The sequence below is a fragment of the Eretmochelys imbricata genome, chromosome 3 (genome assembly GCF_965152235.1).
Source record: "Eretmochelys imbricata isolate rEreImb1 chromosome 3, rEreImb1.hap1, whole genome shotgun sequence".
In the NCBI taxonomy this organism is placed as follows: domain Eukaryota; kingdom Metazoa; phylum Chordata; order Testudines; family Cheloniidae; genus Eretmochelys; species Eretmochelys imbricata.
Genome location: NC_135574.1, coordinates 111324250 through 111340155, shown reverse-complemented (window position 1 = coordinate 111340155; position 15906 = coordinate 111324250). Strand labels below are relative to the sequence as shown.

Here is a 15906-nt window from a genome sequence, read left to right as displayed (position 1 = left end):
AGTGTTTGCGTTCACGAGGGGATTTTACAGTAGTGTTTCAGTTATCAGAACATTGTCCATTTTGTGAGCAAAACATCGAATTTTCAAAATAAAAGAGATGCACTATAATGGTCAAATACTCTTCTCAGCTCCGCATCATGGGTCTCTTAAAATAACAGTATACTGTAGATCTGAAAGTCTGACAGCAGCCTTGCACCAGATAATTGATATACTGGTGTTTTGCTCTTTTGCAAAAGGAACAAATCCTGCCTACCCACCCTTGGCCAAGGGAGGACCACATGAGCAGGCAGGATGCGAGCAGCCTCCACAGGGGACGAACACTGCTTGCATGCCACAGAACCCTTACATTGTGCTATCTCAGAAGAGGGGAGTTGGTGGGCAGGGCAATGCCAGCAAATCTACCACTAAGTGGCTCCACCAGCCATGCCAGTCTTGCTGCCTGATAGGAGGATTGTAACCAACACCAAAGCTACTTCAGACCTGAAGCTGGATGTGGTGGAAAGACTCCTTTCTTCATTCTTGGGCCCCTCTGGAAATCCCAAGTACTGCATAGCTGCTTAGGCTGTGTACTAGGGCCAGGAATTCCCCTGAAGTGCAAGTCATGAGATCAACATTATCTTTCATGTAAGTGAGGCTGGATCTCCAAAAGGGGCTGGGTGTAGCTTGTCTCCGAAATGATATTGTTGTGACCAGTCAAACAAGTACATCAATCATATAATACAAGATAAACATATTTTACATATATCGTCTAACATTTCTACATATTTAGGAAGGAGACAAAGCATGGTAGAGAGAAATATATGTATTCTTGGTTATTCTGGTTTAGCTGCCTGTAAGCACTTTTACACTCTGTATGAGGACACAATTTATTTGTAAATATGGAACCACCAAGTGAGGGAAAGTTAATATAATTTTATGCCAAAGAACATCTAGGAAATGTTGGGGTTGCACATATACTTTATCTACAGGCTTCCTGGATTTATTCTTACCTGAGATTCTGGTCTAGACGCTGTTTTATCTTTACTGGACTTTTCTTTTTCTGCCTTCTCAGTTGCTTTATCTTTTGTTTTTCTAGTTGTTTTAGGAGTGCTTGCAGATTTTGCCCCTTCAAAATTGCTATAACCATCCTGGTTTACTGCCGGAATGGATTCATCATGTTTCTCACCATGTGCTATCCATACATCGTTGTGAGGATTGTATGAATTATTTAACACCATTGCCAAACAGCGAACAAATGTCCCCACATTATATCCGGGATGGAACAGAAAAGCCATTCAACAATGCAGAAAGAAAGAGAGAAACCAGTTAATGATTTTGTGATATTAAGCACTGAGTTAGCATTATATGGCAGAAAAAGGAGAAAAATAAACTTAGGGCAAGAAAAACTTTAATACTTGGCTTAGAAAGGGCCAGATTCTGATATCCTTATTTGTCTTAAATAGTACCTTACTTAGGGCTCAACTGTGGTGTTGCCATGAACCCTGTGTGCAGGGCTGCGCATTGTTTCACTGACCCAGGAGCAGCCCAGAAATCAAACTATGACTCAGAAAACCACAATCTCCCTCTTGGTTCCCCACCACATTCCAAGACGAATGTCACCTATGCGAGCCCAATACTTGGTGCAGCATATATCACCTGATGCAGCAGCGGTGGGGTGGGGTAAAGTGGGGTGGGGTAAACGGTGAGTGGGGTGGGGTAAAGCTACACTTCTTATTGCCCACAAGCATGGAGAGTGAAATGGGAAATACAGGAGAGAGGAAAAGCAAAATATTGCAATGATTAAGAAACATTTTAAAGAATTTCATATACACTAAAATCAGGAAATTCAAAGTTATGGCTCTGATGACAATCCCAACATATTTTGTATTACTGTATGCACCATAATATTGTGTATGTGGCAGTGTGTCAGAGTAAATGATGCTGAGAAAATCAGAACTGAACTTCCTGAGGTATCTTCCCTTAGCTATGTGTGCATTAGCAGATGTTTTTGCATTTAACATTCTTGTTTTTAAAAAGGAAAAATACAGAAACTCAAAATAGCACACACAATTTATGTGTTGAACTGAACAATGAGCTAGATCTCAAACTGTCTCAGAGAACTAAAAAATTTTGAGTTTGAAATCTGAGTCTTATCACCAATTCATATGCCTTGAAATATACAGAAAGATTATGTTGAACATTGTAGATTTGATTACAAAAGGTAGATAGTTAATCCTATTTGGGAAATGGGGATTGGTAGAGTGTAAAGAAAAATGTAACAATTTTATAGCCTGTCAATCAATATTTCTTGAAATCTTTTTGTTACAAAGCCCCCTTTCTTAGGGATTTTCTACACAGTAGCGTATGCACACTACAGGGGTGTGATTCCTAAAGAGCACTAACATGTTGCTCATCAATTGGTCAGTGTAGACCCTGCTGGTGCTCACTAAAGGTTCCCCAGTGTGCACCAGCAGGGTCTACACCGACTAAGTAATGCTCAACACTTTAGTGCACTTTGGAAATCACACCCTTTATAGTGTGCGCATTATCCCACATGTAAACAAGCCCTTAGTGCCAAATGCAGTGCCATAACTGTGCTCCTACACCCCTTCAACTGAGTGCAAGCCATCCTGCCATGGGGTCAAATCCAAAGCTCACTGAAGCCAGTGGAAAGACTGGAGCAGTCTCCTTCTTTGGGTTATATGGGACTATAAAAAGATAAGTAAACAACAGAGAAATGCATACAGTCTGAAATATTATTTTTATTATGTAGAAAAATGTCTTCTCATACTAGATTTAAATAATATATGATGGCACTGAAGTGCTAAGCTTAAATTGACTCAAAATCGCGGAAGCACATATTAACAAATGAAAGCAAAAATTAAAGCAATCACTGTAAATATTGAAAATAATAAAAACTCTAGAGGAAATGCTAGTATGAAATAAATATTGATGATATAACTTGAAGTTACAATATCATTACATTAATGACCTTATATTTAATATCCTATTACCATAGCATATTACCACAATAAATCAAGCTGGGGCATGTGCACTATTCTGTGAATTATTAACGTTTAAAGATAAAATATTTATATATACAAAGTTTGTATTTATCTGAATACATTAGAGACAGGCAGTGCCATTAGCTAAATGATGCTTGATACAGTCTTCTGCGTTTTGGGATGCTGCAAGTTTTTGCTGACTTCTTTAAAGACCTTGAAGGGTTCTGAATTTTAGTTTGTTGACGTCAGTGATGGGCAGCCGAGAGATCGCTACTGGGGATGCTTTGTAGAACCTAATACATGAATTTCTCATGTTTTTAAATAAGCACCTCTACCTTACTAAAAATGAACACTGAACACTATGAGCCAGATTCTTGGCTCAGCTTACAGTCCCTTTGCATTGTTCCAGGGGTGGAAAGAAGCTGTAAATCTGGTCCAAGTAACACCCTGTGAGAAGGAATCCCGGGTGGCACAGGGCTGGCATAAGCAGGTCTACATCAATTCCTGCCCCCCAAACTCTTGGTGTAAAGGTTAAACAGGGTGTGGCTGGGATTCTGTTATGTTGTGCTCCAGAGTGATCCAAAGGCTGCAGGAATGGCTCAGAACCTGGCTGAGTTGTAGTTCTGGTCTTGCACTGGGTACAACAACTGGTCCCTTAAGACCCTGAGTCAGTGAGGTGCTTAAATACCTGCCTAATTTTAAGCAAGTCACCAGTCTTACTACTTACATGGTTAAAATTAAACAGGTGCTTAAGTGCCTTGCTGAACTGGAACCTAATGGGATAGGAAAAAAGAGGGAGACACGATGGAGGAAAGCAACAAGGACACAAGTGGGCTCCAGCTCACTGATCCTGTGGCAATCATAGGAAACTAAATGACATAACATGGTCATTTTATAACCCTGCAGCTTGGATGCAACAGATACTGATAACTGACAGCCACTAATTAAAAGAGAATAGAGGAATCTGGTAGAAAGTACGATATTTACATTGCATAACAATTTCCATTTCATAAATGCCAAGGCTAGAAAGGTCTATTAGATCATCCAGTCTGACCTCCTGTTTCACAGGCCATAGAATTTCACTAAGTGATTCCTGCAACAAGCCCATTAGCTCTGGTTGAGTTAGAGCATCTCTTTTGGAAAGACATCCAGTCCTGATTAAAAGATTTCCAGTGATGGAGACTCCCCCGTATCTTTAGGCAGAATATAAAGGTTTCTTGTGACCTTGTCTTTGAACAGCTTTCACATGCCCGTTGTCTGCAGCAGGCCTGTTAAATCTGGGAGGTGTAACCCCTCTGGGCTATGGCAGTGCCTTTTCTTTGTCCCATGAAATCCTATTCAAATTTGGCTGAGAATGAAAGTATTAAAATTGCCGTTTCCTTTCTCTCACTTGTGTTCGTCAGGAAATTTCTGGAAGCTTGTCAAAAATCAATGAACATTCCAAGGCTGAGCTCATGCTACCACCATAGCAGACTGGGGCATCAGAGAACTGCCACAGAGCAGCTGTCAGAGAGGAGTGGGAAGACAGCTGGGCTTGGTTCTCTACCCACTGTAAACCTCTAAACCCAGTGCATGGCCCCAGTGGCCCATTTATACCAAAGAACACCATGTCAGGCAGGAAATTTCCCCACCTCCTAGGCTGGGAGAGATATATGGACTAGGCTCCCCACATTCCCCTCCCACAGACTCACCTCATGGCCTCAGTGGACAATCCCTCCTCTGGGGCAACAAACAAGTCAGGAGGATCCCCAACTCCAAGGGCAGAGGAAAGAGAGAGAGAGAGAGAGAGACAGGCCAGGCAGGGCTTCCCCCTAACCAGACTTCAGCCCAGCGCCTGGACCCAGCAATCCACTTCCCTCCCACTCTGGGAAAACTGCCTTCTCCTACAGTCAGTTTATGTTAGTCTGGCAGCTCAAATAGTAGCAGACTATGCTGCAGTGTTGCAGGTTCAGGAGACCATGCTGATGATTCATGATAAGGGGTGGAGGCTGCTACAGCTGCATATACAATTTTTTTACCTTTATCTTAAACACACACACACACAAATCTGTGACCCTAAGAGCACCCCAATGCCAGTTGACATACTGTTGTCATGATAAATACCCAAAAGATGGCAAGTAATCTATAATTGGAAAACTAATAACTCACTTATCATTAATATTCTTGTGTGATGTATGTACAGTAAATCCAGAAAGGACTTTATCAATATGTGCTGGAAGTATGTTCTTAAAATATATTTGGTAAGCAGTGCCTAAGCCACCTGTTTCAGACAAAGGAATGTGGTTTCACCTGATGGACTATGTCTCTGATGTAAACTAAGGAAGGTGTGACCAAAGACTAAGCAAAGCACAATAACATGCAACCTAAACAAAGCCATCAGGACAGCAAGTGGAGAAAGCTGACCACTTAATCTTGATGGGGGATGGAGACTGCATGGGAAGACTTCCTTCCTCTTGAAGCAGAGTCAATGAACTTTGGAAAGATAAGGAGAGAGAAAAATCCATTTGGGCAAGGAATCCATAAGGAGGCAAAGGAACTGAGCACTTTGAGCTCTGTGAAGGGTCCTGGCCAGAGAATCTGGTCAGCTATGGTGTCAAAGAAACTTCGGGTACCCTTCTGGCTCTGTCAATCTAAGATACAACCACATTTGCTCCAATCCCTCAGACAGAGACAAACACACAGCTGTATGGCACAGGAGCTAGCAAACAGAGCTGTAAACAGGGGAGTTTCAGTGGGAATTTGTATTGTGGTACTTGTTTGGGGTTTGTTTTTGCTGTGGGTGGTGGGGTTTTGGTGTGGTTTGTGTTTCCCAGATTAACAGGATTTAGGTGGGAAGGCTATGACAGATACAGAGGCAGCAGTGGGAGTGACTCATGTAGTGGAAGACACAATGAAGATGACTGGATGTGGAAGCTGTGGTATGTACATGATCCTGGAGGGGGTACCTGGTAAGAGTTTTGTCTGCATGAAATGCCATCTGATAGAGGAAAAGATCCGAGGTTTGGAGATGCAGGTGGAAAGTCTGGTTGAGTTTAGAAAGGGGTTCGAGCAGATTATGGAGCAAAGACATGAGGTATCTGAAGGGAAAAGCTCAGACTTGCATATGGAAGCAGGACTGAGGAATTCTGAGGGGAGACTGGGTGAGGAAAGTGGTCAGTGGAAGCATGTGACTAAAAGAACCAGACAGAGGAAAAGACGGGCTAGTGAAGGAGAAATAGAGCTCAAGAACAGGTTTGCAGAGTTGGAAAATGAAAAAGGGGCTCAGCAGGTAGTCACTGAAGGTGGCTGTCACTGAAGGTGGTAGTCACTGAAGCAAGGAAGAAGAGAAGAGTGGCTAGTCCTATAGGAAAAGGGGAAGAGTCAATGGAGACTACACCAAATATGAGCCCCAGGAGGATACAGGATGGGTTGAAGAGGATTACAAGGGAGAATAGGAATGGAAAGAACTTGCAGATAGAGGGAACAGGGGATAGACTGGAGAATAGCACCGTCACCAGGAGAAGGCAGGACTATGTGATCGGGGACTCTTTACTGAGAAGAATAGACAGGCCTGTAACCAGAGCTGATCCAGAGAATAGAAGGGTGTGCTGTCTTCCTAGTGCTAAGATACGGGATGTAGACCTGAGGTTGAAAAGGATCCTAAAGGGAGCAGGAAAGAATCCCCTAATTATCCTTCATGTGGGAACAAATGATACGGCTAGATTCTCGCTGGAAAGTATTAAGGGAGACTATGCTAGGCTGGGAAAGACACTTAAGGAAATCGAGGTTCAGGTGATCTTTAGTGGGATTCTGCCTGTTCCTAGAGAAGGGCAACAAAGGTGTGACAAGATTATGACTATCAACAGATGGCTTAGGCAGTGGTGCTATAAGGAGGGCTTTGGGATGTATGGCCACTGGGAGGTATTCATGGACAGAGGACAGTTCTCTTGGGATGGACTTCATCTGAGTAGGGAAGGAAATAGACTTCTAGGATAGAGGCTGGAACAACTGATTAAGAGAGCTTTAAACTAGGAATTTGGGGGAGATGGTTGGGAGATGTCCAGGTAATCTACCCGCCGAATTTTAGCATTGAGAGGGAAGAAAACGAAGTAAGAAAGGATACAGCCGTGGGCAGGAGAATGTATATAAGGAGGAAGGGCAGTGTGGATTCCAGTCTAATAGGTTATACTGGCTGTAGAATGACCGTGCCTAATAGGGTACAGAACGTGAGCGAGGCCAAACAGCAAAAATTAAGATGTTTTTACACCAATGCGAAGAGCCTAGGTAACAAAATGGAGGAACTAGAGCTACTGGTGCAGGAAGTGAAACCAGATATTATAGGGATAACAGAAACATGGTAGAATAGTAGTCATGACTGGACTACAGGTATTGAAGGGTATGTGCTGTTTAGGAAAGAGAAATAAAGGTAAAGGTGGTGGAGTAGCATTGTATATCAATGATGAGGTAGAATGTAAAGAAATAAGAAGCGATGGAATGGATAAGACAGAGTCCGTCTGGGTAAAAATTACACTGGGGAAGAAAACTACTAGAGCCTCCCCTGGGATAGTGCTTGGGGTGTGCTATAGACCACCGGGATCTAATTTGGATATGGATAGAGCCCTCTTTAATGTTTTTAAAGAAGTAAATACTAATGGAAACTGCATGATCATAGGAGACTTTAACTTCCCAGATATAGACTGGAGGACGAGTGCTAGTAATAATAATAGGGCTCAGATTTTCCTAGATGCGATAGCTGATGGATTCCTTCATGAAGTAGCTGCTGAACCGACTAGAGGGAATGCCATTTTAGATTTGGTTTTGGTGAGTAGTGAGGACCTCATAGAAGAAATGGTTGTAGGGGACAATCTTGGTTCAAGAGATCATGAGCTAATTCAGTTCAAACTGAATGGAAGAATTAACAAAAATAAATCTGCAACTAGGGTTTTTGATTTCAAAGGGCTGACTTTCAAAAATTGCCCTCCTCATGCTATGAATTATAATCCAGTCTATAATTACATGATCACCAACTGTTTTTTCCACAGGATCTCAGCCTCATTCAGTGCACAAGATGGACACATTGGGAGCAGAATTAAAGGTTGCACAGACAATCAAAAATTTGGTATTTCCTAACTTTCAACTACTTGACTTTGCAATCTAAATAACCTTCTTTTAATGTAGTTTTGTTTACGTAATATATAGCAATATCTCCAGTACAATACAGACATTTCCCAATATAGCATGTATAAGAACCAACCTATTATTATGGCTGAGATAGTATTTTTTATTTTCCCCCAGTCCTCATCACAAAAAAAAAAAAAAAAATACTGCCAAACATCAGCTCTAAGGAATTTTAAGAAAGAAAAGAAAAAACAGCAAAAATTAATCAATGGAATTTAAAATTTTGGGCAAGATGTTGGTTTTCACCTGCAACCTGGATTCAGATTCAAAATCTGGTACTAGCATCCACCTATCTTAAATAGATCTTGGGCTGAACCCTGAATCCAAACACCTCTGAATGTTGAGGGAGTTGTAATGCAGATTAACGTTTGGTAGCTCAGGGGCATCTCTTGGATACTATTATTATTATTATTATTAACTATTTATCTACAGTAGTACTAGGGATATATGTAGCACTTTACAAAACACAAATGACAACTGTGTGCAAAGAATGGACTTTCACCTAAACATTCATGAAACAATAATTTATAGACCACATGAGAACTACTGGTCTTCATCTAAAAGGTGAATTATTTAAAAAAAATAAAAACCGCAGACAAATGCAAATGTTAATTTAAAAGAAGAACAAAGAACAACATGTTCTTGTCCTGACAAGTTAATTCCAGTATAAAAATCTACTGCAGATGGCACTGTTGTCTTATATTAAAAAGTACCCAACAGAAACCATGAAGGTTTGTTACAGGAATTTTCCATCTTGCTCAATGCAGCTTTCTTAAAATTCCCATGGTGAGAGAGTCCTTTTTTGTTATATATCAATATTGTTGTATCTATGAATTGTGTTTGAAAATCAATGTTCACTTTAAATTTTTTGTTATGACTCCTCCTGGCACTATCCATCTCTCTGAAAATTGACATAATTTGTTACACCACACGGGAGTCCAGGATGGTAGAGCCAAGTTTCCAAACTGCTTTAATAATGGGTTCACGTTCAGAAGGAGGTTTAGAATATTCAGTGTCATTTTGTTCTAAATAGGCTTACTGTATTTTAAGTATTTTCATACCATCTATACAAAACTGTCCAGATAATATATTACTATTAGTAGTAACATTGGTTCATATACTAAATATTAGTATTGATTTAATTTTGCAGTACTTTAAAATAATACCTTATTTTCAGATATGTCCTGTGAGTTTTAAGTGCAATGCAACTGGGTTATCTTGGAAGACAGATAGTATTAGGGGACAGAGTAATCTCTTTTAGCCCTTAAAATGAATTCCCATAGAAGGATACTCTGTATCACTCAGCAGATTAAAATGTTTGTATTGAGCCCAATGTGGCAAGCACTACTTTGTGAGGAAGCCCTTTGTTAATAGAAGTTTGACAGCAGGCCCTTTGTTAATAAAAATCCCTCCTAAAGTCTCCCTTATTTCTTCCTCCTGGGCTCACTCCTGCTCTCAGTGAAGTCAATGACACCACTCCCATTAACTTCAATGGTGCGAGATCAGGCCCTATATAGAAAAATTGTTTTTTTAATATTTAGTGATGGATTTTAAATCTCCTTTTAAAAATATGTCTTTAAAAGAGAAATAAAGAAAATAAATTCAATCAACTAGGGAATAAACCAGTCCATGTTAAAAATGTAATTAATTATTGGTAAAGAATGGCTAAGGGAAAAGTTAGAAAATCTGAATATATACAAATCAGCTAGTCTAAATGATTTACGTCCTCAAATACTAACACAATTGCTTAAAAACTGTATTGAACCACTAAAAATTATTTTGGAATAGTCCTGGAGAAACAGGAAGGATACAAGAAGACTGAAAAAAGTGAATGTTATAATAATCTTCAAAAAGAGGGATGCTATTAATTACCATCTGATAAATCCAATGTCAGTCCCCAATATAATACTGTAGTGAAACCAATAATAAAAGAAACATCTAGAAGATAATATAGCAATGGGCGATAAACAGCATGAATATATAAAGATCAAATCTTGCTAAACAAATTTGATTGTGTGTATATATCAAACAAATTGGTGGACGATCAGAATGCAGTAGATATATTATGTTTATATTTCAGTAAAGCATCTCACAAAACCTCTCTCTGTCACATGGATTGAAAACTGACTGGTGGAAATTCAGCACTCATGACATATGACAATTTATTCAGTGGGGGGAAGAGCCTTGTGGGAAACTGCAGGGATTGATATTGTCTGATTTTATTTGACAACTTCACTGATGATCTGGAAGAGGGGATCAACAGCATGTTAATGAAATTCACAGACAACACCAAATTGCCAAAGGGAGCCAGAGAGATTAGAAACATGGGAATAGCTCCCTTTTCAACTACTGTCCCTTTCCCTTTTATCTTTGTTCAAATGCTTATCTTCTGTCTCCACCAAGTTCATTTTTTACCCTTTCTTGACTACATCTCAGAGCCTAGTTTTCCTTCTTCATCCTCCTTGACCTTTCTAATGCCTTTGTCACTGTCAGTTACTCCCTCCTTATTAATATAGTCTTTCCTTAGGTTTGTTACTGTCCTCCCCTGATTCTCTTGCTGCTTCTCTGACTATTCCTTCAGCATCTCTTTCAGTAGATCCTCTCCCACTCTCTGGAAGCTCTGCCCACTAACAGCTTTGTGTTTTCTTCCATTTGCCCATTATGAATGGAATGCCCTCACAAACTCAGATAGCCCCAGTTCGGTAGAACGGGTCAGGCAGACCTGTCTTAAAGGGATGTGTGTTTGCATATAAGCTGTAAACAGAGTCCTCAGGCAGTGACAGGGGGAAGAAAGAAGGCAAAGATGATCTGCATCTTAGTAAAGCAGCATAACTCCTCTCCCCACATGCTGCCATATCTCCTTGCTCTGGGCTGGAAAGAACTTTATCTAGGGGTCACTCTCAGGAAAATAGACTTCAAAGGGTGACTGAACTATAAAAGTAAGGGGCAAAAACACCCCAAGTTCTCTCGTCCTATCCATTTCCCTCTTTTCACCTAAAAAGACAAAAGAAATAGCTATTGGACTTTGAGAGCAGATCCTGGCCTGAGAATTTGGTCCCTAACGTTACTGGAAACATGTGGTAAAGGACTTCATCTTGAACCAAGTCTAATTTGTTACATTTAGAAAGTATTCTATCTTTATTTTTCTTGTAACCATTTCTGACTTTAATGCCTCATTACTTGTTGTGCTCACTTAAAATCTCCCTCTTTGTAGTTAAATAAACTTGTTTTATTCTTTGAACAAAACTAATGCAGTGCTGTGAACTGTGTGGGTAATTCCATTTAAAGTGGCAAATTGTTGTATATTGACCTCTTAGAGGGGCAGTGGATCTAATACATCTGGACTGTCCAGGGGAGGGCTGGACAGTGCAGAACACAGATTTTGGTGGGAAATCCAGGACTGGGAGTGTGTCGGGCATCACCCCTCATGTGAAAGCCAAGGCCTGTGAAAGCCAGAGCGTGTCTGGTGTTTGCTGATAGGCTGGTGGTGTCAGAACTGCTGGACCAGGGCTGTAGCTATGCACAAACACTCATGGTGTGACCTGCATGCTAGCAGGTTGTTTGTGAGCAACCCAAGTTGGAAGCTACAACAGCAAAGCACTGTCAGGCATCCAAAGTTGCAGGGCAGGGGTGACACAGCCCCTCACTGGTCTGGATTGCACCCTAGAATTCCCATACATACATACATATGGGGGAAAATAACCTGAAACAGAGCTATCCAATAGGAAGTAGAAATTGGAAAGAAGTAATGCTTAAAGAGGCTTAGGTGTCAGAGTGGACAGCGAAATAGATGGGGGTTTGCATGGGGAAATGGCAGCAAAACACACCATTGCAGTTCTGAGTTGCATATGCAGAGGCATTACATGAAGCATGGAAATGATAATCTTTACTTCAGGGCAGTGGTGTGACTGTGGATGATAAACCTTTTCAGAGCACAAAGATGTGGATAATGTGGAAAAAAATCAGATTAAAGAAACAAAAATAATTTTGAGGCTAATGGGATTGATTTATAAAGAAATATTTTAAAAGGCATATATGTTTAGCTTGGCTAAGAGATGATTAAGGGGGAATCTTGATAGCAGTCTATAAATATATGAAATGTGTTAACACTACGAAGAAAGAAGAAACTTTAGGGTGGTAGAGATCTATGCTGGAGAATAATCTCCAAAGGGAAATGGGACATTTAAAACATTTAAAACTAGACTGGACAAACTGTTAGAAAATAAACAATAGAAAATAATTCTGCACTGAAGTGGGGATAGAATAGGTGGCCTAAAATGTCTTTCATTGTCTAATTAACTTGATTCTATGATTTAGCTTCATTTAGAGTAGCAGACATTCTAAAGCCATTCTTGTCCTACAAACAAATGGATAAAATCTTTCTTACCTATAAATTCTTATTTTTCAGTATTTACATTGCAGTAGTGCTTAGAGACCAAATTAGGATCAGTGCTCTGATTTGGTAAGTGCTGTACAAACATATACAAAAACACAGTCCCTGCCTAAAGAACTTACAATCTAATCAGAGAAGTAACATACAAAAGGTCTAGTGTGGGAAATAGATAATTAATTATATATATAGTTTTTTTGTTTCCGCATCCGATGAAGTTCATGCATCCGATGAAGTGAGCTGTAGCTCACGAAAGCTTATGCTCAAATAAATTTGTTAGCCTCTAAGGTGCCACAAGTACTCCTTTCCTTTTTAATATTTCAAAAATTCTTCCATTCACACACATGAAAACCAGATATAGACACATGAGATGCACTTGCAAGAAATATTTCCTTGGGGTGTCTCCTTTAACAGATTCATTCCCAGTTGGATTTCAAAGTGTAAACAGAAAGCCTAAATTAATTTTCTATAGCCATTAAGTTAAGACTGCTGAGCCCCATTATTAATTTCTGTGTGTCACTTTTGGTATTCTGGAACCACTCTGTAGTAACATCTTGACCCTTGTACTTTATTTACCGATGTCACTATTATTAACAGATGGTCTGACCCAGTCCCACTGACTGAGATCTCCATGAACTTCACTCCTCTATGCGTACATTTAACCAACCAAATAAATGTTATTTATATTTTAAACCATCTTTCTAAATTTAAATTTTTAGTTCTAGATGTGGTTTGGTTGAAAGTGATAGAAAGTGACATTAATGGCAAATTGTGACAGGGTTTGTGTGGCCCAATAATATGAAATGTTAAATCTAAGCCTGATTCAGCTTCTAAGTACAGTGAGTCAGAATCACCCTGGCTAGCACAAGCAGATGGAAACTACACCTCGCTGCATTGTTCAGGTCCACTGCGCCTCAAGGAAGATTTGCTGAAAGGAGGGCTGGTGGCAGCAGCATCAACGTGTGTCCTGGGTTGCTGTCTCTGCTAGTGGTAGGCAGCTTTGATCATTGTTGGTGGCTCCATACAAGTCCTCCAGAGGCTGCACTAGCAATGTGCTGAGTTACCTCATCTCCTGACCTCCCATCCATGGCCAGTGATGTCTGTTTTGGGGTCTGTGCTGGGTACTTGTGGGTGCATAGCAAAAGGTGAGTTTGTGAACCCCTAATGCTCCTCCACTGCCAGAGAATAGCATCTTCTGCATCAGCAGAAACCAGTACAGATCCTGGAACAAATGTGGCTAATATTTGATTTTACACTGAATGCACCAAGCTAAGAGGCACAGAGTTTGACCTCAGAGCCTCTTTCTTAATTTTATTACCACCTAGTCACTGTATTATGCAGAGAGATGCAGTGGAAATGCATACACAGACAGATAATGCAACTTACAAGTACCAATCTGCCTTTATTTATTTAGAAGCTCTTGCCAGCAAGCTACCAAAAAAGGCAAAATAACTGATTTTCATTAGGGCTTTCTTAGAAATACACTGCATCCATCCATCCATCTATCTATCTGACATAGCTAATAGCTAGCTAGCCTCTTAGTTTGCTAGTCAATGTAACCAAAAGTATGAAGTCATTGATTCACCACTTTTCAATAGTAAACAATTAATACTCTTTCTGAAACATATCCAGGGGCTTTTACAGACTGATTCTACCACAGTAAGTAATTGTGTATGGAAGAACTGAAATTTTTAAAAGTATATTACTAAATTATGCTTGGTCATTGTGGACCTGATTGTGCATGTTAGGCACAGCCTGGAATAAGGGGTGATGAGGAACTGTACTGTCCTAGGGGGAGCGCTGAGAGGCAAATTGCATCCAGAGCCCCCAGTTATACTACTGAACCCCATCAGGCAGTTCAGCCTGCTCCCCCTTGCATGCCCAACTGTATAGGGTGTTTAGAGGAGACTGACACAGTCATTGCCCAGCTTCCTCTCCTTTTCACTCTTCAACGCTTCCATGCTCCTCCAGGAAACTAGTGTCTGAGTAGTTCCTGCACCCTCTTTGAGTGCAAGGACTGCAATTCTGCCTGGCCCTTTTGCAGACTGTGAGGTGTAAGCCTCCATATTCCCTCATCTCCCTAATGCATATCCATATAAGGGCCAGGTAGAGTGGGCATTGACTAGTGGCAGAGTGAGCTTTCATTAAATACTCCTGAAATAATATGTGTGGTGGGGAGGGGGGGTTGCTGAGGCTCCAACTGGGTTCTACCAGCAAAATACTGATTTACTGACAAGGACTAGTACTGTAGTTGATTGAGAAATAGAGATGTTTTTGAAACTAAGAAAGGAGGAGATGTCAAGAGGAGACACTTGCTGTGCTAAGCGATTTGAATTGCATATCTTGGTTCAGAAAGCTATCAAATGACTATGACTGACAGCCAACTGCACCAATCCATGCATTCAGGCACTCCTTCACTTCCTGTCTTAATTATTACATAGGGGTGCCATGGGCTGCTAAACAGCAACCACGTTTCACTCCAGATGTGGCAGCATTTCAGCAGTGGATGAACTGATCCTTGTGTATAGACAGTAAAGGGCTGAAATGACCGCTAAACTATAATTTAAAATGTTCTAATGGCTGCTCTCAGTTATGTCAGCCGTCACTGGTCCATATGGACCACTGCACTGGTGAGGGTCAGGAAGAATGTCATGTGCACTGGCCTATCCTCCTCAAACTTGACATGTCCCTTATGCAGAGAAGTACACGGTTCCCCCTCTGTTTTGGAGAATCCTCCTGGAGGGCAGCTATCCAGCTGCTTTGTGCTGCCTCCTAAGTGCAGAAAAACTAGAAGGACTAAGAATCTAATCCATTACTCTTAGTTAGGGTGACCAGGCAGCAAGTGTGAAAAATATGGACGGGGGTGGGGGAGGTAATAGGAGCCTATATAAGAAAAAGACCCAAAAAGTGGGACTGTCCCAATAAAATCGGAACATATGGTCACCTACTCTTAGTTATACTTTTAAAATTCTGTCACATAGAATCATAGAATATCAGGGTTGGAAGGGACCTCAGGAGGTCATCTAGTCCAACCCCCTGCTCAAAGCAGGACCAATCCCCAACTAAATCATCCCAGCTAGGGCTTTGTCAAGCCTGACTTTAAAAATATCTAAGGAAGGAGATTCCACCACCTCCCTAGGTAACGCATTCCAGTGTTTCACCACCCTCCTAGTGAAAAAGTTTTTCCTACTATCCAACCTAAATCTCCCCCACTGTAACTTGAGACCATTACTCCTTGTTCTGTCATCAGCTACCACTGAGAACAGTCTAGATCCATCCTCTTTGGAACCCCCTTTCAGGTAGTTGAAAGCAGCTATCAGATCCCCCCTCATTCTGATCTTCTGCAGACTGAACAATCCCAGTTCCCTCAGCCTC

At 40.8% G+C, this 15906-nt stretch overlaps 1 protein-coding gene across 1 annotated transcript in view; it reads right to left on the bottom strand.

Annotated features, from left to right (window-relative positions):
* Positions 1–15906, bottom strand: part of ADGB (androglobin) — a 238561-nt gene that overhangs the window by 16303 nt on the left and 206352 nt on the right. The window contains exon 30 of the mRNA XM_077811784.1: positions 990–1171. Coding sequence (XP_077667910.1) covers positions 990–1171 — 182 coding nt within the window. The remainder of the gene's footprint in view (positions 1–989; positions 1172–15906) is intronic.